Source organism: Colossoma macropomum, unplaced genomic scaffold, assembly GCF_904425465.1.
Source record: "Colossoma macropomum unplaced genomic scaffold, Colossoma_macropomum, whole genome shotgun sequence".
NCBI classification, from domain to species: Eukaryota; Metazoa; Chordata; class Actinopteri; order Characiformes; family Serrasalmidae; genus Colossoma; species Colossoma macropomum.
In genome coordinates, this window is record NW_023494788.1 from 1,988,737 (window position 1) to 2,013,067 (window position 24,331).

General features: G+C 39.4%; 2 protein-coding genes across 2 annotated transcripts; both read left to right on the top strand.

Annotated features, from left to right (window-relative positions):
* The first annotated feature begins 652 nt into the window (after window positions 1-652).
* LOC118806573 (C-factor-like) lies at window positions 653-9,551 on the top strand. Its single transcript, XM_036568017.1, has 6 exons — window positions 653-899; window positions 3,304-3,355; window positions 3,969-4,156; window positions 6,979-7,140; window positions 8,158-8,268; window positions 9,226-9,551. The coding sequence occupies exons 1-6, from the start codon at window positions 753-755 to the stop codon at window positions 9,337-9,339; spliced, it is 774 nt and encodes a 257-aa protein (XP_036423910.1). The 5' UTR covers window positions 653-752; the 3' UTR covers window positions 9,340-9,551.
* Window positions 9,552-14,329: 4,778 nt separating this feature from the next.
* On the top strand, window positions 14,330-23,920 carry LOC118806354 (C-factor-like). The gene is made up of 6 exons (XM_036567765.1): window positions 14,330-14,522; window positions 14,980-15,031; window positions 16,347-16,534; window positions 19,519-19,680; window positions 21,944-22,054; window positions 23,626-23,920. The coding sequence occupies exons 1-6, from the start codon at window positions 14,376-14,378 to the stop codon at window positions 23,737-23,739; spliced, it is 774 nt and encodes a 257-aa protein (XP_036423658.1). The 5' UTR covers window positions 14,330-14,375; the 3' UTR covers window positions 23,740-23,920.
* The last annotated feature ends 411 nt before the right edge of the window (window positions 23,921-24,331 follow it).

Below are 24,331 nucleotides of genomic sequence, written 5' to 3' on the forward strand. Positions count from 1 at the left end.
CCTATAATATCTCATCAATAAACAAATAACTGTCTTTACATAATTTGTTTTTAACTGTATTACTTGATTTTAAATCGCCGTAAGCTGCTACTCAATGTGAAAAGTGCTCTATAAATAAACATTATTTTTGTCATTATTTTTTATTTATTAATTTATAATTAAAGTGCTTGTTAATAGGACTGTATCTGAATAGGCTTATTTTCTTTTGCTCTGTTGTCCCTGGCCAGGTGTTAAGAGGCACCCAAAAACTAGCTTATAGTATATAAAATACTAAATTAACACTTTGCATAAACAGAAAAATACAGATAAACCTACACAAAATAAACACATACAGACGTTACAATACAACTTATGCACACATAACAGGGCACAAAAACATCAAATCATTATTATTATTATTATTATTATTATTATTATTATTATTATTATTATGACAGAGTTACTGTGGTAAATCAAAGAGAGACTTTGAATTTGTGAAACATTACACAAAGTCACAGTGGAGCACTTTCAGTTGCTAAAGCTCTTAAAGTTTTTTAATCAGTTTTAAAAACATGTTTCTCTGTGCAGATTTGCAGAATTATTGGTGGATTATTTTGTCATGATGTCGTCTGAGTGTAAAAAATGTGATTTGCATAAAGAGATTTCAAAACAGAGAAAGTTACGGAACTGATTCCAGACACGTGACCACAGGCTGCGGAGCGGTCAGTGAGCTGCCTGTTCAAGGAAAGCTGAGCTGCTGAAGTTTGTTAATCATGACTCTGAACTTCAGTAAGTGTCAGTCAGTGCTGATCACAGGGGCGAGCAGAGGACTGGGGCTGCAGATGGTCAAACATCTGGTCAGCCACGCAGAGAGGCCAAAAAAGATCATAGCGACTGCGAGGAACCCGGACGGAGCTCAGGTAGGCCAGCTCACACTCACACACACAATCACAGAAACCATTAAAAGTTAATGGTTGGCCCAATGCTGTTTAATGTTTGCTTGATGGGTTGATCACACAGTAAATTATTCTTAATGGTTAACCAGTCCAGATGTATCTGATGGTTTCCTAATGGGATCTAAAGGTGATTTACAAGAAACTAGTGGTCTTTAACACTTAAGCCAGTTCACATTTTAATGGTTCTAATGGTCTTTTTTAACACCAACAAACGTCCATAACTCTGGTCACGTTATGAAACACTCAAATTCGAGATGCATTTGAGAAGTCAAGCTCTGAGGAAGATCACAGACATCAAATCACTCTCTTCTGGGTCTGGAAGCCTTTCGCTCACCCTGCTGAAAAGAGACCATTATACCCAGTAACATTAAAACCTAATGTTTTTACTTCCTAGTGGGAATTGGCTTAATGGTTACCACTAGTTTCCTGTAGAACACATTTAAATCCCAGTAGAAAACCATCAGATGTGTCGGCACTTGGTCACAAGTCACATGTTAAACCACTGGAATCCTTTACGCTGTGATTTCTACATTAGAAGCTGAACTTATGCTGTTTTCCAGAGCCTCTAACATTGATTTTAACGCTCATAATCACAACCCTGAAGGGATCCGACACTGAAAGAGTCAGTGAGTATAAATATACAGATCAGGCATAACATTATGACCTTTATTCCTTGTTTCTACGCTCATCGTCCATTTTATCAGCTCCACTTACTATATAGGTGCACTTTGTAGTTCTACAGTTACAGACTGTAGTCCATCTGTTTCTCTGATACTTTGTTAGCCCCCTTTTACCCTGTTCTTCAGTGGTCAGGACCCCCATGGACCCTCACAGAGCAGGTACTGTTTGGGTGGTGGGTCATTCTCAGCACTGCAGTAACACTGACGTGGTGGTGGTGTGTTAGTGTGTGTTGCGCTGGTCTGAGTGGATCAGACACAGCAGTGCTGCTGGAGTTTTTAAACACCTCAGTGTCACTGCTGGACTGAGAATAGTCCACTAACCAAAAACATCCAGCCAACAGCGTCCTGTGGGCAGCGTCCACTGATGTAGACTAGAGGATGATCAAAACAAACTGTGCAGCAGCAGATGAGCTATCGTCTCTGACTTTACATGTACAAGGTGGACCGACAAGGTAGGAGTGTCTAATAGAGTGGACAGTGAGTGGACACAGTGTTTAAAAACTCCAGCAGCACTGCTGTGTCTGATCCACTCGCACCAGCGCAACACACACTAACACACCACCACCACGTCAGTGTTACTGCAGTGCTGAGAATGACCCACCACCCAAACAGTACCTGCTCTGTGAGGGTCCATGGGGGTCCTGACCACTGAAGAACAGGGTAAAAGGGGGCTAACAAAGTATCAGAGAAACAGATGGACTACAGTCTGTAACTGTAGAACTACAAAGTGCACCTATATAGTAAGTGGAGCTGATAAAATGGACAATGAGCATAGAAACAAGGAGGTGCTCATAATGTTATGCCTGATTGGTGTGTGTACTGTAGATATTGTGTCGGAACAAAACCTCGTATCTCCAAAACTTTACAGGAAAAAGAAAAAACATACTTTACTTTTAATGTAAGTCAATGGAACCAGAATTTTTTCAAAGTAATTTCAGGCCGTTTCTTTTGGTCCATTCATCATGAAATTCACACACCATGTAAAGAGCAACAGGCATTTTCAGATTATGTCAAAACCTGAAAAAACCTGTTTCTTCCGACAGCAGCGAAATATAGCGTAGCATATACTATAGATATTGTTGCAATTTTAATAGTTTATTGATCTTTTACTTTTTTTACTGTTACATTTACTCTTATGATCCTTATTACTTTTTTAGCATTTGATATGTTTTCATTATCCAGTTTTTCAATCCCTGATTTCTGTATTGGCTCAGCTACACTGTAAATGAGGGTCTCCCTCAATGTACTCAGTTTAAATAAAGCTTAATTGATTGATTTGATATAAACTCATTAAAAAAGCCAAAACACATCCCTACTGAAAAAAGACCATTAGAGTTATTAGGATTAAAACCTGACGGTTTTGTTCTCTAATGGGAATTGGTTTAATGGGTTCCATTAGAGACCACTAGTTTTCTTTAGAACACCTTTAAATCAAATTAGGAAATCATCAAATGTGTCTGGAATCAGCAAAAAACACCTGTCTTTTACACTGTGATATCCACCATTACAATACCATCAGAGACTATCAGCTGTCTAAAGATATCAGACTAATCAGCTGGGATTACAAAACCACCAGGAACCATCAGAAACACTTAATGATTTGTGCTTTTTTTCCATCAGAGTAGTTTCTTGCTTTAAGGTTATCCATCTTGTCGTTCTTGTCCTTCTTTTTGTCTTCTGTTTTTCAGGAACTGCAGCAGCTCGTAAAATCCCATTCAGACATTCATATTCTGCCTTTAGGTGAGCTGTAATATTTCACTCAGCATGTTTACTCACAAGTTTAAGTTGCACTTAAAGGGCCCGTATCTTACAGTTTACCTGTATGTTATTTTTTTCCACACTTATAACATTTGTTTGGCAACCAAAACAGTGTTTTATTGGTACATGAACATTTTCCAAAGTCTCTTTATCCCTTAGACAGGCTGTTTTTGTTGCTTACCTTTAAGTACCATATTACTTATTAAAAGTATTTCTTTGCCAGTTGATTAAAACAAGCGACTGATTATAATTTGAATAAATGTTTCACATCTTGAACTGATTGTAGGAGTTAGAATATCTTTAAACTTTTAAACTGAACTGTTTTGGCTGAAGTCTCTCTGTGTTACACTGTTCTGAAAGCAGCAGTTAAAGTTGCAGTACAAGATCTGACCAGCAGATGGCACCAATACTTTGCCTTGATCCATGAGTTTCATTAAAGCGCTGTAAATATTTTCTGTTAAGTATAGTTATTTTCCACTGAAGAAGTGTATGATATATTACACTTAACTAGTTCTAATAAACAAATAAAGTAGATCTTAATAGTTTTAAATAGTTTGACCTGAATTTGTGAATTTGTGATCTGTGAACGTTTCAGATGTGGTCAGTGATGCCAGCATCGAAGCTGCTGTCAAAGAAGTCTCCTCCATAGTCGGAGCAGCTGGTCTGAACTGTTTAATCAACAACGCTGGGATCCTGATTGATTCTGACCTCAACACAGTGACCAGAGACGCCATGATGAAGACCTTTGAGAGCAACACGGTGGCTCCACTGTTCATTACGAAGGTAAACGAATGCTTACTTTAACATAATTAGGCAGTCTGAGTTTAGAGTTTACATCTACAGAAAGATAACATCAATCATAACAACAACAACAACAACAAATAATAATAATAATAATAATAATAATGATAAAAACTTGGCTATACTTGATGGTTCCCTTTAGCTCCTCCAGGGGGCAGTCATAGGCTGAGGATTAGGGAACCAGCCCTGTGACCAGAAGGTCGCTGGTTTGATCCCCTGAGCTGACAGTATGTGACTGAAGTGCCCTTGAGCACCTAACTCACAACAGCTCCCCGGGCGCTGTGGATAGGGCTGCCCACCGCTCTGGGTGTGATCACTGCCCCCTAGTGTGTGTGTGGTGTTTCACTGCACAGATGGGTTAGAATGCAGAGGTGAAATTTCCCTGCTGTGGGACTAATAAGGGTCACTTAATCCACAAAAAAGTAAATCTCTTAACAAACTACCTGAAACACTTTAGGTTTAGGTCTAAAAGACTAAACTGTTTTCTGTAATCTCACATCAAAATGTAATGTCTTTAGCCCCGCCTCCAAAATCTCTTCTGTTGTTTTTTATGACATCACTGTGCACCAGTGGGTGGGACAAAATAATATTAACCAATAATATCATATTTAGAAACAGTAACCCTCATATTTAAAACTGTATCAATTGACTGAAACCTAATTAGTATATTTTACCATAAAATAACCATAAAAACCACAATACCATAAAATCATCAACAGTTTGATTTTCATAATTACTTCATACTGAATTTGAAATTTGACTCTATTTGACCGTTAAACAGCTGAACAGTCTCTAAATAGTTAAACACACATGCAAGCACAACCCTAGAGAAAGCAAAGTCTGGTTGTGTTCTGCAATAAGCACAACAAAAAAATCTCAAATTGCATGTTTTGTTGTTTTTCGAAAATAAGTTGACGCATCGTCTACAGAGAAAGAGAAAAGTTAAATGCACAAATACATGAGAATTTAACATAAAAAAATTAAAATGTGGCCTGTTTAAAGGTTACGGCACGTTTTATATGTTATATTTTTTCCAATGTGTTAAATACAGGAAAAAAAAAATTGTGCACTAAAATAAGCAAAAAATCCATTATTAAGGTTTCACTTACGCTCATATTAATTAATTTCTTGTGCCGCAGTTGTTGTGCTGTACGCTTGAGCCGCATATGAAGTTACACCCCAAATGTTTTGATGTTTTTTTCACACGAAAGATGCTGACCATTTTCAAAAAGGTTCTGTATAGATCCATATACAACACATTCTCCATCAATCTAAAGAACCATTTCACCACTGTTATTCTGTTTAATGTTAATAGGCGAGAGTGCTAATAGGCTAACATAGTACAGGGCAAAGCTAGAGGTTAGCTTAGCTGAGCTTAGTTAAAACACACCTAAATGGTCAGTTTAGATGCCGAACAGTATTTAGTGCCTATTACAGCCGTCTGTGATGTCAGCAAAGGTCAACATTGTGATACTTATTACAAAATGAGTGATAAGTTCACTGTTTTATTGCGCGCTGTGTGAATATGGTAGCGGCTCTTGTTACCTCAGTAATTAGCAGTGAGGTTTGTGTTCATACTAAGTTATAACCTTTAAAAAGATGGGTCTTCTTCCGAAATCTGTAGACACTGTTCACTAAACACTCCTGACAGTTCTATACACGCCGTGTGGCATTGCACACCAGTCAAGTACTTCTGGCTACTTGTCATAAATCAACCAACTCCATTGTTAAAACAACCCATCTCCCCATCCCCATCACTCCGTCTGTTAGGTGACACATCATCAGTCCATCTAAACAAGGAAGAAAATGCTGACCATCGCTAAAAAGACCATTTTGACAAACTGGAAAACAAGGAAAAAGATTACGATCAATCAATGGAAAAACGTTCTAATAGAGCACACAGCAATGGAGAAAATCTCAGCATCTATCAAAAACAAATCTCATGAATACGAAAACACATGGTCAACACTTTACAACGTTCTACAACCACCTTAACTTCTACAGGCTTTTATACCTACCTGTGGTGCCTCTACCCGAATGTTCCTGGTCACATATTAACACACACACACACACACGCACACACACACACACACACACACACACACACACACACAAATAAATATATATGGCAGATATTATAAATAGCTATAGCTCAATTCATTGTCTGAGGGTACAAATATTATAATTACTGTTTTCTTTCCTTTTTTTCTCTCTGTTTTAGATGTTCTATATGCTTGTTATTTTTCTCCCAATTTCTACCCTTTTTTTTCTCCTTTATTCCCCCTTGTGATTTTTGTTTGCTTGTATGTTTGCAGTTTGTTGTCCTCCCTCTAGATGGGTCTTCATGGGTTCTTCACACAGTGTTTTTATTTTATTTACTTTTATATAGACGCATTTTCCCAGATTGATGGAGCATGTGTTTTAGATGGTTCTGTATAGTACTGACAAAGGGTTCTGCCATTGTTACGATGTCAGGCTTCTAACAAGAGCAGAACCCTTTATGGTGCTATATAGAACCATTTTGAAAAAGGTTTTACACAGAACCATATACAACACATTCTCCATCAGTCTGAAGAGCCATTTCAATAAGCAAAGAACTTTTCAAGCATGCTTCTCCACAGAACTCATGGTTCTAAATAGAACCATTGCCTTTACTGAAGAACCCTTGAACAACCATCTTTTTATAGTGTAGTTGTAGAAAACTGTTTACATGTTACTGTACGAGTCTAAACCAACGCAAGTTCAGCTTAAAGATTCAGTCCAGTTCTCTGTGAAGTGGCTTTAATGTAGATTGTTTGTTTCAGGCGTTCCTGCCGCTGTTGAAGACCGCCGCAGCGGCCGGCCAAGGCAGTGGAATGGGGGTTCACCGGTCAGCTGTGGTCAACATCTCCTCTCTCCTGGGCTCCGTCCAGCTCAACTGGGGCGAGGGAGCCATCTACAAAGCCTACGCTTACAGGGTCTCTAAGGTGAGGACGGCTGCTGTTATCGTGGTGTTTGATTTTGTTTATTGTTAAAGCAGTTATTACTGAAAAATCAAATTCCCCCAGTTCGCCGCCCCCCAAAGCCCAAATGTAGTCCGTCAGCCCAGACATGTTTGAGGTTTTATTACTGGAGCTATGAGGCTAATGTCGCTAACATTTAAGCTTGCACCGCCAGTTAGCATGGCGCTAACTGCATGTCTAAATCATCACACACTTGTCTCAAACCAAAACTCACATGATCTGAGGCAGATGATGATTGAGGCCTGCAGTTAGGACAGTGTTAGCTGCGTTAGCCTCATAGCAATCCCACAATGCACCGACATTGGTTGTGGACAATCGATAGACCCTATTGAAAAGGGGATACCCATAATGCACTGCATTGTTTGTAAGTAGTCTTTTGTTGCCCCGTCCCAAATTTTTCAAAACGTGCTGCTAGCATCAAATTCCAAATGAACATATATTTTCCAGAAAACAGCAGAATTTCTCAATTTCAACATTTGACATGTTGTATTTGTACTATTTTCAGTTAAATATAGATCTTAAATTAATTGCACGTCATTGCATTCTATTAAATAATCTTTAAATTAAATAATCTGTAATTGTCTGTGAATCTGTAATTGTACTTTTATCCATGCTAATATTTGTTTTTATCAATATTTTATCCTTTTTTTCGTCTGTTATTTGTGGTATTGGTTTTACACTCTAAAGCCGCGTAAGAGTTTGGACTAAAAGGTGCAGTACTAATAAAGACATTATTATTATTATTATTATTATTATTATTATTATTATTAAGTAAAATAGACTTGATTATGTAGATTCTTACATTGTTTGACACTGTAAAACAACACAAAAAGTAAACAATACAAACTAAGTATGGAGCTGAACACTAGCAGCATCGAAGTGAAACTTGTCTGAACTTTTCTCCATTTTTACAGATCAGTATGTCGGTGTTTGGGGTTGAGGAAAACTGTAAATTAGATTTTTTTTTCTATTCCTGTAAAGTCTGGCCTGAACATGGTGACGCGGTGTTTGGCGGCTGATCTGGAGTCAGAGGGGATCCTGTGCACTGCTCTTCACCCTGGCTGGGTTCGCACTGATATGGGAGGCCCTGATGTGAGTACACACATACATCACACTAGGGCTGCACGATAAATCGTATTTTTATCGTTATCGCGATATGAGGTTCCGCGATAAACACATCGATCAGAACAAATGTAATTAACTCAAACACGCAGCACCAGAGAGATGTCATTACATTGCCGGCACAAAACCAGCACAAATCTTGGACATTCAGCTACAAAACGTGTCCCCATAACTCAACTTTAACAGACATTCAACTCGGACACCTTAATTAAAAAGCCAAACCTGAATAACTAGACGTCTTAGCTCAGTTTGGCTCCTTTCTGTTGGCTGAAAGAGTCTCTGATGTTCATTTAATGCTGAATAATTAAAGATTCACTATTTTCTTTATGGTTTTATGCAGTGACTGAGTTGAAAATCACACCAATGCTAGCTTAGTTGTATTATTAGTCTATAGTTCGGTGGCTAGGCTAACAGTTATGATTGGTTGACACCACAGGGATGTTTGTATGATGTATTTGTGTAATGCGTGCTGGGTATTGTAGTGAGAGAACACTAATGAACAAAAATATAAGATATATAATTGTGAATTCTGCCGGGTAGGGTTTGGAAATATGGCAAAAATATCATATCACAATCCTTAAAGACAGTTTTGTAATACATTAATTATGTCCCCTATTGAAACACTATTGTATCATGATAATGATGTTTATCAGAATAACAATAAAATATCTAGATACTGCCCACCTCTAAGCTGAGGGATACAGTACTGCACTACATAACACAACAAACAACATATTAAACTCTAGTTCTAGGCTGCAATGCCCCTTTAATAGCTTTCACTGACTGATTTATACAGTATTATTAAGGACTGTCCGGCTTAACTGGCTGACTATTTTATTCAGTTGTATGGATGTTTTTCTGTGTCAGTGTATTTGCTTTTGTAATGATCATCTTAACCATAATTATCATATTTTTAATCTCCTCCAGGCTCCTCTGAGTCCAGACGAGAGCATTTCATCTATGCTGTCTGTTATTTCCGGACTGACTGTGAAGGACCACGGGGAATTTTTGGATTACTCTGGGAAAAATTTACCATGGTGATCCCAAAGATGACTTAATGTGCCAAAGCGTGAGATCACACAGGGACTAAACTGTTATTCTTACAGAGATTTTGGTTACAGTTTTTAAATTCACTGTAGATCTTCTTCTTCGTTCTGGGTACAATCATCTGGATGTGTTCAATGCAATAACTAACTTCACACGTTTGTTTGTTCTATGTTAATAAAATCATCACTGTCCGTCATCTCACCCGATAAAGTGTTCACGTTTATTCTGACTCGTTCTCCTAGTCTGTGTCTAGGTTTGATCACTAGTCTGGGAGATGTAAACAGAATGATTCAGAGTGGTTTGGTGTGAAATGGTTCAGATGTCTTTACAGTGGTGGTGATAGGAACCAGGGGTCGCCATGACTACAACACAAATATAGACATTTTATTTACTATCCAGAACCACCAGTGAACCTACACGAGTCTTCTGAGTTTATATGGAATGTTGATGATGGAAAATAGTGGAAAATCTGAATTATGAATAGGTGCCTTGTTTTTCTGCACTTGTTTTATCTCATCAAAAAAATCTCATCTTTAAATCTTTAAAATGTTTTTAAATATACTACTTGAGTATAAAGCGCTGTGAGCTATGAAATGTGCTCTGTAAATAAGTTTATTTTTGTTATTATTTTCATTATTATTATTAGTAGTAGTAGTGAACTATGCTGCTGACACAGCTGCCTAAAAACCATAGAAACGGACCTTAAACAGAAGTGAGGACCCTGTTGGGGTTCATCCTAAAGTTAGGAGAGGATTTAGGAGGTTTAGTCTAGTTAGGATGTTTGTGTGATGCTGTTTTCTTATCTGGAGTTCATGATGAGATGATGAAGTTAGGAACTGTTATTCTGGCATAATTGTCATGGTGACTAAACTGATCAGATTTCAGATTCAGAATTAAGATGTTTCTGTAGTGCATGTTCATGTGAGAGATTTTTTTTAAGTATTTAAATAATTGGGTGTAAGATATTTCTAAGATTTTTGAATATGTTTGGACAAACAGTAACTTCACTGTTTTTGGTTTTCATTTCATAGTTAATCACACTATGGTCTCTCTCTCTCTCTCTCTCTCTCTCTCTCTCTCTCTCTCTCTCTCTCTCTCTAGCTATCTCTCTATCTCTCTCTCTCTCTCTCTCTATCTATCTCTCTCTCTGTCTCTCTCTCTCTCTGTCTCTCTCTCTCTCTAGCTATCTCTCTATCTCTCTGTCTCTCTCTCTCTCTCTCTCTAGCTATCTCTCTATCTCTCTCTCTCTATCTCTCTCTCTCTCTCTCTCTCTCTCTCTCTCTCTCTCTCTCTCTCTCTCTCTCTCTCTCTATCCCTCTCTCTCTCTAGCTATCTCTCTCTGTGTGTGTGTGCGCTGACGTTTTGTCCTGGAGAGCCACAAATTGTATCCCAGGCCTGGGACACACTGCTTAGTCCCATCTTGAATGTCATTTGTAACTATGATAGGGACACTTGGCCATTGTCTAAGAACCTCAACCTGCACGCGCACACACACACACACAGTTTTGACCATAACTTTATTTTTCATCCATTTCATTTACAAAGCATACATTTTAAAATGTAATTGTTTAGTCAGAATTAAGGGATAATCAATAGATTCTAATGTCTTTGTACCTTGATCAATGATAAATGGGGGGAGATGGGAATTGATGTGATATGTGATATGTAATCAAGAGCACAGCCCCATCTTCTTAACGTGTGTTTTGACTTATTGATAATGCTATAATCAAACGTATTGGCTTAAGGCCAGTAATTATTATGTATGATCTCTCCCCAGAGCAGTACAAAAGCAGTCATTAGGAAACATAAATTTTCATAACCAGGCTGACGACACACAATTATACATTTCCATTTCTTCTGAAGATCAAGACTCTCTAGATGGTCTGACCAGCTGTGTTTTAGATATTCACCACAAAATTATCTAACTAACTAATTCACAAAAAAACTGAAATACTGATTGTTGGTACTGAAACTCAGAGAAAGCTGCTCTATGAGAAGTTCGGCTCTATAGCTTTATACACCAAACCTGGGGCCGTATTACACAAACTTCTCAACTACCTGTTTAGTCACCAAGAAAACAGCATCACACAAACATCCTAACTAGACTAAATGTCCTAACTTTAGGATGAACCCCAACAGGGTCCTCACTTCTGTTTAAGGTCCGTTTCTATGGTTTTTAGGCAGCTGAGTCAGCAGCATAGTTCACTACCAGCATAATGAGCTCCATTTATTTCTACTGTAAAACGCTGCTTTCACTGTGAGATGATTTTCTTTTCTAACTCTGCGTTTTAAAGATCTCAGACGCTGCAGACTCGATCTCCACCGCCCCTCTGATCACCTTCGTGTGTTAATGTTGATGATGAAATATTACAGTGATGGTGGTGAATAATGAGGAGACGGAGCTGAACGTGTGTCTGTTTATTAGGAGGAGTAACGTTAGCGCGCTCGGCTAAAGCGTTTGGGAAATGGAGACTGAAACTGTGGAGCGGTAACGCTCTGATAAACAGCAGGGGGCGCTCTCACAGTATTCACAACTCACAGTTTATCACACTTTAGTTTTGTTTTGACGTTTTTACATCAGTGACGGCAGCTCTGACTCACATTTTTAATGTTATTTTTATCAGAGCCAGTTAATCTCTACAAATTGTCTGATTTTGATGACGTTTACGTTTCAGCTGTGCACGTATGCTCGGTTGCTAGGTAACAGACGTAACAGTCGACTCGATTTTGATCAAGTAGGTTAAGATTTTCTAACTGGAGACAAGATCCTGTAAGATAAAATCCCTAAATTAAGGTCAGATTTGCTTCTGTAATACGAATTCGTGAAAAATCTTACCTTTACCTTTTCAGATTTTAAGATAGGTTTATGTTGTACGGCTCCAGGGGCCGTATTACAGAAGTTTCCTATCTTTTTGTCATAACTTAAGATGTGACAGGTCAAAATAAGATTTTTCACAAATTCGTATTACAGAAGCAAATCTGACCTTAATTAAAGAATCTTATCTTATCTTAAGTTAGGAAATCTTAACTTCCTTGTTCGAAGTCGACCATCGACCATCATGTCTGTTACCTAGCAACCGACCATACACGACCAGCTGAAACGTAAACACATAATCAAGTTAGTTAGCCAGACAGCTGAAAAGCTGAAAAAAGGTCAAACAAAACTAAAGCGAGATAAACTGAGAGTTAAGAATATTGTGAGAGCGCCCCCTGCTGTTTATCAGAGCGTTACCGCTCCACAGTTTCAGTCTCCATTTCCCAAACGCTTTAGCTGAGTGCGCTAACGTTACTCCTCCTAATAAACAGACACACGTTCAGCTCCGTCTCCTCATTATTCACCACCATCACTGTAATATTTCATCATCAACATTAACACACGAAGGTAATCAGAGGGGCGGTGGAAAAAAAGTTGCAATATTTCGAGGATAAAGTTGTGAAATTCGTCGTAATATTTCGAGATAAGTTGTAGTATTTCGAGAAAAAAAGTCATAATATTTTGAGGATAAAGTTGTAATATTTTGAATAAAAGTCATAATATTTAGAGATATAAGTCGTAATATTTAGAGGATAAAGTTGTGAAAGTCGTCATATTTCGAGGATAAAGTGGGTTAACTGTAGGGGGGCTGCCATAACGCGTCGGGGTCTCGGTTGCTGTACTGTAGGGGGGCTGCCATAACGCGCTGGGGTCTCGGTTGCTGTACTGTAGGGGGGCTGCCATAACGCGTCGGGGTCTCGGTTGCTGTACTGTAGGGGGGCTGCCATAACGCGTTGGGGTCTCGGTTGCTGTACTGTAGGGGGGCTGCCATAACGCGTTGGGGTCTCGGTTGCTGTACTGTAGGGGGGCTGCCATAACGCGTTGGGGTCTGGGTTGTTGTACTGTAGGGGGGCTGCCATAACGCACTGGGGTCTCGGTTGCTGTACTGTAGGTGGGCTGCCATAACGCGCTGGGGTCTCGGTTGCTGTACTGTAGGGGGGCTGCCATAACGCGCTGGGGTCTCGGTTGCTGTACTGTAGGTGGGCTGCCATAACGCGCTGGGGTCTCGGTTGCTGTACTGTAGGGGGGCTGCCATAACGCGCTGGGGTCTCGGTTGCTGTACTGTAGGGCGGCTGCCATAACGCGTTGGGGTCTCGGTTGCTGTACTGTAGGGGGGCTGCCATAACGCGCTGGGGTCTCGGTTGCTGTACTGTAGGGGGGCTGCCATAACGCGCTGCTTCCCTCTGCAAAGCCTTCAGCCACAATATTGACCTTTCCTGGTGTTAATGCCACTTTAATGTCGTAATTCTACGACCTTTTTTCTCGAAATATTCCGACTTTATCCGAAGTGTACTATTTTTATTTTCATTAACAGTGGCCCTAAAACTCCGTCGTACGGTGGAGATCGAGTCTGCAGCGTCTGAGATCTTTAAAACGCAGAGTTAGAAAAGAAAATCATCTCACAGTGAAAGCAGCGTTTTACAGTAGAGATAAATGGAGCTCATTATGCTGGTAGTGAACTATGCTGCTGACTCAGCTGCCTAAAAACCATAGAAACGGACCTTAAACAGAAGTGAGGACCCTGTTGGGGTTCATCCTAAAGTTAGGACAGGATTTAGGAGGTTTAGTCTAGTTAGGATGTTTGTGTGATGCTGTTTTCTTATCTGGAGTTCATGATGAGATTATGAAGCTGTATAGCTTCTGTCCTGAATTCAGTCCGTACCGAAGTTGCCGTGGTAACTGAGCAGATAAGATAAGAATTCAGACTCAGACGTTTCTGTAATGCAGCCCCAGAAGAATAACTACAAACATACACAATACAAACACATACATACATATCAGGGCTCACAGACATCGTCATTCATAAGTCGTTTGGGTGTAAAAAAGCGCGATTTGCATAAAAAGATTACAAAACAGAGAGTGATGAAACAGGCCACGCCCCCCACAGCACCGTGGGCAGACCATAGGCTCTCATATACAGTCTATGCATGTGACTGCGGAGCGGTCAGTGAGCTGGACTGTGGAGGGAAAGCTGAGCCGCTGAAGTTTGTTAATCATGACTCTGAACTTCAGTAAGTGTCAGTCAGTGCTGATCACAGGGGCGAGCAGAGGACTGGGGCTGCAGATGGTCAAACATCTGGTCAGCAACGCAGAGAGGCCAAAAAAGATCATAGCGACTGCGAGGAACCCGGATGGAGCTCAGGTAGGCCAGCTCACACTTCCCTGCTGGAAACAATCACAGAAACCATTAAAAGTGTCTGCTGGTTCCTGGTGTGTCTAATGGTATTGAGTATTTTCCTGATGGGTTGATAGCATTAATGGTTTCCTGCAGGACACTAGTGGTCTCTAATGGTAACAATTAAGCCAATTCCCATTAAAATAAGCAAATCCATCAGGTTTTAATCCTAATTGTTCTAATGGTCTGTTTTCAGCAGGGTAATGTTTTTGCTTTCTAATGGGAGTTGGCTGAATGGTTACTACTAGTTTCCTGCAGAGCACCTTTAGACCCCACTAAGAAACCATCAAATCCATCTGTAGTCAGTCACTGGCCAGCTGTTAAACCATCAGGATCCTTTACACTGTGAGATCAACCCATTTAAAAAGCCAAAACACATTACATAACCACCATGCATGTGAATAAAAGTTTGTCTGTGTTTCAGGAGCTGCAGCGACTCGCAAACTCCCATCCAGACCTTCATATCGTGGCTTTAGGTGAGCTGTAATATTTCACTCTGCACATCTACTCAAGGCTCCATCTCAGTACCTTTAGTCAGGGAACATAACTGAACCATAATCCACTGAAATGATATGTTCTAAGCTGTTCGAAGGTTCACAATCAGACCTTAAAACACTGTTGTACCTTTGAGGGAACATTTACACTGTTTGTACCTTGATGAGCGAAAAATATACCTGTACAGAACCTTTATTTCTAACTGCGTGGGCAAGCGTATCCACGTCGGCCAGCGAAACATATCAGCATGTTGAAATAGAGGTTTCTGTGTGCTGCCGTGTTTCTGTCACTATGGAAAAGCTGAACAAAGCTGCCTTTATTGTTGGATGCACTGTGCAAGAATGCAAACAGATTCAGAGGGCAGTTCAGGTCGAGAAGAGCTTATAACAGATTGAATTCAGAGCAGCAATAAATTGCAAAACGGTGAAACATATTCATAAGTTGCTGCTGTTAGAGGAGCGTAGATTTCAGCTGTTGTGTCTCTGCCCTCTAATATTTAGTGTCCTGTTCATGGTTTGTGTCTTAATGTCTTTTGGAATTCATTACAGTCGTTTGATGTATGAGACACACACATCTGCTGTGGTTCTCAGTTCTCAGTGAAAATGTATTCTTATTTCTATATTACCAATATTGTCAGTTATCACAGTTCACAGCTTTCGGCTGTAGTCGTGACTGTCAGTATTTTAGTTTGACAGAAGGCTTTTACTCTTTTGCTAACTTTGTTAATACAGTAGGGTGCAACACGAAGTTTGCGGTACCGCTGTCACCGTCAGGTAGAAGGAGAAACTGCAACATACTGGCACGTACAATGAGACGTCACTGGGCAATAAAAATCTGTCCACAGGCCGTATTTGGCCAGAGGCTTGGACTTAGGACACCCCTGCTTTAGGTTGATTTATAAGAGGTTAATTCATAAGAGCACTGTAAATATTTTCTGTTAAGTGTAGTTATTTACCACAAAAAGTTTCAAGTTTATTTGTCATTTTACGTCAGGACATACATGCGTTGAAATGCTTGAGGTGAGGCTCAGAAAAACACTCTACAGAAAGCAAAAACAGTAAAAAAAATACAAATACAAGAAAATACTGAAACTGAAATATATAAAATATACACAAAATATACAAAAATATAAAAAAAAACTGCTATGTACAAATATATTTATATTAAACAAAATGTATTTACATTTAATAAAAACAGTTTATGATATGTTTGTCTAGTTCTAATAAACAAATAACGCAGATCTAAATAGGTTTAGGTTGAGCTGATTTGTGAATTTGTGATCTGTGAACGTTTCAGATGTGGTCAGTGGTGCCAGCATCGAAGCTGCTGTCAAAGAAGTCTCCTCCATAGTCGGAGCAGCTGGTCTGAACTGTTTAATCAACAACGCTGGGATCCAGATCGATAGTGACCTCAACACAGTGACCCGAGACGTCATGTTGAAGACCTTTGAGAACAACACGGTGGCTCCACTCTTCATTACGAAGGTAAACGAATGCTTACCTTGACATAATCAGGCACTCTGAGTTTAGAGTTTACATCTACAGCACAACAATGTCAACAACAACACAACAACAATAATAATAATCATAATCATAAAAACTTGGCTATACTTGATGGTTCCCCTTAGCGTTTCCACATAAACTCTTAATAAACTATCTGAAAAAAGCTTTAGGTTTAGGACTAAAAGACTAAATTCTCGTTTTCTGTAATCTAACATCGAAATGTAATGACTTTAGCCCCGCCTCCAAAACGTCTTCTGTTGTTTGTTGTTTTTTTGATGACATCACTGTGCACCAATGGGTGGGGCAAAATAACATTACCCAGCGCTATCATGTTCAGAGACAGTAAAGCTGTATCAGTTCACTGAAACCTGTATAGAACATTGATACCATTAACATCATTATCAACAGACTGATTTTCATAATTACTTCATACAGAATCAGAAATCAAACTTTATTTGATTAGTTAATCAGCTAAACGGTCTCCGAATAATTAAGCACACATATAGACATGTAGATGTTACACCCCGAATGCAACAAGAGACACAGAAACTGAACAGTGATCTGATTATTACAGCACAGCACTTCTCTATATTCTGGTGAGGGATGATCTGATGTTTCTCACGCGCCTGTTGTTTACAGTGCGAGCGTCGCAAAATGATTTCACATAAATCAGCACAGCACAGTATAGAGCGCCTCCCACTCCCTACCCACAATGCCAGCTCAAAGTGCTATACAGACAGGTTATACACCGATCAGGCTTAACATTCTGACCACCTCCTTGTTTCTACACTCACTGTCCATTTTATCAGCTCCACTTACTATATAGGTGCACTTTGTAGTTCTACAGTTACAGACTGTAGTCCATCTGTTTCTCTGATACTTTGTTAGCCCCCTTTTACCCTGTTCTTCAGTGGTCAGGACTAACACTTAAGCCAGTTCACATTAGGATTTTAATGGTTCTAATGGTCTTTTTTAACACCAACAAACGTCCATAACTCTGGTCACGTTATGAAACACTCAAATTCGAGATGCATTTGAGAAGTCAAGCTCTGAGGAAGATCACAGACATCAAATCACTCTCTTCTGGGTCTGGAAGCCTTTCGCTCACCCTGCTGAAAAGAGACCATTATACCCAGTAACATTAAAACCTAATGTTTTTACTTCCTAGTGGGAATTGGCTTAATGGTTACCAGTAGTTTCCTGTAGAACACATTTAAATCCCAGTAGAAAACCATCAGATGTGACGCCACTTGGTGACAAGTCACATGTTAAACCGTTGGAATCCTTTACGCTGTGATTTCTACATTAGAAGCTGAACTTATGCTGTTTTCCAGAGCCTCTAACATTGATTTTAACGCTCATAATCACAACCCTGAAGGGATCTGACACTGAAAGAGTTAGTGAGTATAAATATACAGATCAGGCATAACATTATGACCTTTATTCCTTGTTTCTACGCTCATCGTCCATTTTATCAGCTCCACTTTCTATATAGGAGCACTTTGTAGTTCTACAGTTACAGACTGTAGTCCATCTGTTTCTCTGATACTTTGTTAGCCCCCTTTTACCCTGTTCTTCAGTGGTCAGGACCCCCATGGACCCTCACAGAGCAGGTACTATCTGGGTGGTGGGTCATTCTCAGCACTGCAGTAACACTGATGTGGTGGTGGTGTGTTAGCGTGTGTTGCGCTGGTCTGAGTGGATCAGACACAGCAGTGTCACTGCTGGACTGAGAATAGTCCACCAACCAAAAATATCCAGCCAACAGCGTCCTGTGGGCAGCGTCCTGTGACCACTGATGAAGGACTAGAGGATGACCAACACAAACTGTGCAGCAGCAGATGAGCTATCGTCTCTGACTTTACATCTACAAGGTGGACCGACAAGGTAGGAGTGTCGAATAGAGTGGACAGTGAGTGGACACAGTGTTTAAAAACTCCATTATTTAGAACCATGTGTTCTGTATAGAACTATTTCATGCTTTAATGGTTCTTTTCATGCTTAAATTGTGAAATGGTTCTTCAGATTGATGGTGAATGTGTTGTATGTGGTTCTTTATAGCACCAAGAACAGTTCTTTTATTGTAATGAGCTTGACATTGTAACAGAACCCATTTTAGTGCTATATAGAACCATTAAATCTATACAAGTACACTCTTAAAAAGATCTTCAGTGGTTGTTTACTAAAGGGAATGGTTCTATATTTCTTGGTTAAAGGGTGCTTTGCATGGTGAAATTGTTCTAGACAGTACAATGTCAAGTTTGTAACAACAGAAGACCCACTGTATAGAGTGCTATATAGTGCTATACAGAACCACTAAATATATATATTTTACCCTGAAATAAACCATTTAAGCCAGTAGTGGTTCTACCCATCTTTTTTAGTGTGTAGTTGTAGAGAACTGAACACTCAATAAAGAAAATGGTCAGCATGCAGGGGACTAAATTACAACCGTTCTATAAAATATTTATATTTCTCACTTTCCTCCTCGCGAGATTTGTAGCTGTTTTAGAAATAAAGTCACCCAGCAAAAAGGGTCACAAAAGTCACTAAGTCTGCCAGTACAATCAGAGGCCACTGATCACCTGGTAGTACAGTTCAAGTGTCGTAACTCCGCCCCTCCTTTAAATCCATCCCAACTTTTTTGAAACATGTTGCTGGCATCAAATTGAACATGGGTATATATTTTTCCAAAAAAAACAATTAAATTTCTCAGTTTTAACATTTGGTATGTCGTCTTTGTACTATGTTCACTTAAATATAGGGTTTAGGTATAGGGCATAGGGTTAATATAGAACCACTCAATATATATCTCAATATATATATACACAAAACATTCTCCATCAATCCGAAGAACCTTTTCACCATGAAATAAACCATTTAAGCAAGAAGTGGTTCTACATAGAAGCTTAAAGATTCAGCCCAGTTGTCTGTAAAGTGGCTTTAATGTAGATTGTTTGTTTCAGGCGTTCCTGCCGCTGTTGAAGACCGCCGCAGCGGCCGGCCAAGGCAGTGGAATGGGGGTTCACCGGTCAGCTGTGGTCAACATGTCCTCTATCCTGGGCTCCGTCCAGCTCAACTGGGGTCAGGCAGCCATCCACAAAGCCTACGCTTACAGGGTCTCTAAGGTGAGGACGGCTGCTGTTATCGTGGTGTTTGATTTTGTTTATTGTTAAAGCAGTTATTACTGAAAAATCGAATTCCCCCAGTTCGCCGCCCCCCAAACCCCAAATGTAGTCCGTCAGCCCAGACATGTTTGAGGTTTTATTACTGGAGCTATGAGGCTAATGTCGCTAACATTTAAGCTTGCACCACCAGTTAGCATGGTGCTAACTGCATGTCTAAATCATCACACACTTGTCTCAAACCAAAACTCACATGATCTGAGGCAGATGATGATTGAGGCCTGCAGTTAGGACCGTGTTAGCTGCGTTAGTCTCAAAGCTTCAGCACTAAAGCTAAAGAAGCAAACTTCAGATGTGTCTCGGCTGATCGACTCTATCTGTGTCCAAAACTGCAGAAGGTCCAGTGCACTCAAACAATCCCACAAAGCACCGCGATAAGTAGTGTACAACTGATATACCCCCATAGATATACATCCCTAGATGCCGCATTGTCTGTTGTTCTCTATCTGAGGCGATACGTCGGCGCATCCGCCATGTTGGAGAGGTCAAGATCCACTTGTGAACAGATTCACTTGTACTGAGAGATGATGAGTCTCAGGATTAAATCAGCCACAACTTCCTTATTACTCAACCGATTTTCACCAAATTTGTTTTGTTATAATCTTCAGGCATAGATTAGTCTATGTAGCACGGTCTGCTGTCGGTAGCTTTTATTTCTATTTAATAACTGTGATTGTGCTTGTTAGCTGTCCAGAGCAGCAGGGAAGCATCCACCGGAGTTTAGCTTGAGGTCCGGTATAAACGTAATCTCACACACATCAGCAAATCCATCAATGTGTGAATCACTTCTAATCTTAATACACACAAAAAGTGCAATAAACCCCCCAAAACACAGAAAGACGGACAAAGCTGAGGTCAGATTTTTATTCACCAGCTTCTTACTCGATTTTTTCCTGTTCCACCTTAAATGGTGCAGCAGTTGCATTCAGGCCCCACAAGCTGCACCATTTAAGGTAGAACTGGAAAATTCGAGCAAGAAGCTGGCGAATAAAAAGCTGACTTCAGCTTTGTGTAAGAAGATGCTGTTGTGAATATCTATACAAACTAAGGATGGCTGTAACTTACCTACAATGCCTATTCAGCATTAACAGTCATTGTAAGTAAATTAACTAATATATCAAGTTAAGATTCCCTGTATAGGCTATTAAATGAAATTAGCTTAATATAAAACCAGAGGAAAAACAGTCACATCACATTTATTCTGCTTTCTGAGTTTAATATTCTTAAAATAGTGTAATTTTGGACAGTATCTTTTTTAAACTGCCGCTCTGTAATGGTGTAGACCGCCTACACTTAGTTAGGTACTAACTAAGTAACGCTGTAAACGGTGTCTGAAAATCACACAGTAGCTACCATAGTGAGTGAAGCTAGCAAACCATGGAACACTCAATAAAGAAAATGGTCAGCATGCAGGGGAATAAATTACAACCGTCCTATAAAATATTTATATTTCTCACTTTCCCCCTCACGAGATTTGTAGCTGTTTTAGAAATAAAGTCACTCAGCAAAAAGGGTCACAAAAGTCTCTAAGTCTAGTGGCTCAGGCAAGGATGAGGCAGAGATACAATGAAAAGATTCAGTGGTTGTATGAGCCCATAATTCATATTCAAATTAAATATTCTGGCAGTGAAGAGACCCGTGGCTGTAGTGGCTCCAGTTCTGGAGAAACGAAGTCGCTGCAATCAGCATATGCTATATGTCATATATGGCTGAAAAAGTGACGCAGTTTAAAAATGATGCGCTGATTGTGGATCTCATGGTGGCTACATTCAAGTAGACGGTCTGCCTGTACAGTCAGAGCCCACTGATCACCTGGTGGTACAGTTCAAGTCCTGTAACTCCACCCCTCCTTTAAATCCATCCCAACTTTTTTCAAACATGTTGCTGGCATCAAATTCAAAACGGGCATATATTTTTCAAAAAACAATGAAATTTCCCAGTTTTAACATTTGGTATGTCGTCTTTCTACTACGTTCAATTAAATGTAGGGTTTGCATGATTTGCACATCATTAGATTCTTTTTATTTCCATTATCTAAAAACAGTTCCAAAACTAAACAATACAAACTAACTAAAGTATGGAGCTGAACAGTAGCAGCATCAAAGTGAAATTTCTCCGAAATTTTCTCCATTTTTACAGATCAGTATGTCGGTGTTTGGTTGAGGAAAACTGTGTAAATTAGATTTTTTTTACTATTCCTGTAAAGTCTGGCCTGAACATGGTGACACGGTGTTTGGCGTCTGCTCTGGAGCCAGAGGGGATCCTGTGTGTTGCTCTTCACCCCGGCTGGGTTCGCACTGATATGGGAGGCCCTGATGTGAGCACACACATACACCACATACACACATCTGTACCAGAAAGATTTGACTATAACAACTGTTGTAAATAGACTGTTTTTGTAAAGAATTGTTATTAAAGGAGCACTCCAGCCAAAATTAAAACTTTAACCATCACTACATCTGTTTGCAAACTTGCCCACTCGCCTCATACAGTGGTTCTGCAGTGTTCTCTCGAGTGAGATTGTCTGGTTTAAAGACTAAAACCCTCTTCTGATGATGTATTTTGATGAACTTTTAAAAAATGACGCTGCTTTGGGGTGGATGTTCGTTTTTCTCGTTAGCTGGCGAATGCAGAAGGAAGGCAGACAGCTAACGTCAGTATTGACACTAGTGCTGGCTTGGTTGTATTTCTTAGTCTATGGCTTGGTGGCTAGGCTAACAGTCATGACTGGTTGACACCACAGGGATTCCTAATGGTTGTATTGCTGCCCATTAGTCCTCCTCGGAAGTTCCTACTTATGACTTCGGAGGTCGTAAGTATGACTTAATTTGTGTTCAAGTAGTTTTGGTTGGAAATAAGTGGAAATGCTTTTATTTTTCTGTTATTAAAGAGAGTCAGTGTTTATACATTATATCTGTATTTCCATGTGTGGATGGTTTCAGCCTGCAGTGTTAATGTTGTGGCTGATGAATAACTGAAATATGGCCAGTTTATCAGCGGCTATCATTGGTTTTTTGTTGACACCCCCAAATCGGAAAATCGGAGCTCACTGAAAAATCTGAGCTTCCCACTAGTAGATACAGCATTGTGGTACCGTTCATGTGCCTCCATCTCGTAAATACGATATTTCTGATGCAACTTAAAGGCAGCATATCACTGTTGTCAGGAGAAAACCTCGTCTCTTCAAAATGGTAACTTTACAGGAAAAGGAAAAAACATACTTTACTTTTAATGTAAGTCAATGGAACCAGAGTTTTTTTCCAAGTCATTTTGGGCCGTTTCTTTTGGTCCATTCATCATGAAATTTACAGACAATGTAAAGGACAACAGGCATTTTCAAATTATGTCAAAAACTGAAAAACGTCAAAAAATGGAGATATGAGGTTTTCTTCAGACAACAGCTATTTGATATATTTATGTAAGGCATGCTGGGTATTGTAGTGAGAGAACACTAAAGAACAAAAATATGACATATTTTATATATATGACATATAATTGTGAATTCTGCCAGGGAGGGGTCACCAATATGGCAAAAATATCATATCACAATCCTTAAAGACGGTTTTGTAATACATTAATTATGTTCCCTTTTTATTGAAACGTGTATCATGATAATAGTGATGTTCATCACAATAACAATAAAATATCTACATATTGCCCACCTCTAAGCTGAGGGACACAGTACTGCACTACATAACACAACAAACAACATATTAAACTCTAGTTTTAGGCTGGAATGCCCCTTTAATAGCTTTCATTGACTGATTTATTTATACAGTATTCTTATGGACAGTTATGTTTAACAGGCTGACTTTTTTATTGTATGAATGTTTTTTTTTTTTTAATGGTCATCTTAATGATAATTATCATATTTTTAATCTCCTCCAGGCTCCTCTGAGTCCAGATGAGAGCATTCCATCCATGCTGTCTGTTATTTCCAGACTGACTGTGAAGGACCACGGGGAATTTTTGGATTACTCTGGGAAAAATTTACCATGGTGATCCCAAAGATGTTTTAAAGTGCCAAAGCGTGAGATCACACAGAGACTAAACGGTTATTGTTACAGAGATTTTGGTTACAGATTTATATTGACTGTAGATCTTCTTCTTCTTCCTAGACACAAGCTTCTGGATGTGTTTAACACGATACCTTCACACATTTGTTCTAGATTAATTGAACATCATTGTCCGTCATCTCTTCACCCCATAAAGCGTTCATGTTTATTCTGTGCCCAGGCTCATTTATCACAATAAGAGGTTTAATGATATACATTTTCAGGTTTGATTCAATTCAATTTAGAATATTTTCTCTGTTCTGTAGCTCTAATTCTGTTCTAAACAGGTCGGTTTGGTTCAGATTAATAAAAGTTCTCCAGCAAAAGAGTTTCAGCCTCTGATTACTGCCCTCTGACAAAACAAACCCCAAAAATCACAAGCACTACAATTTATAAAGTCTTCAGAATAAAAGCCCAGTGTGTCATTTGAGAGGGGGTGTGTCCATAGCATAAGCCCAGCCCCCTCCCCACCCACTTTACTCTGTTAGGCTGCACCCAGATGTTTAGTTTTGATCATTAGAGACTGAGATGTAAACAGA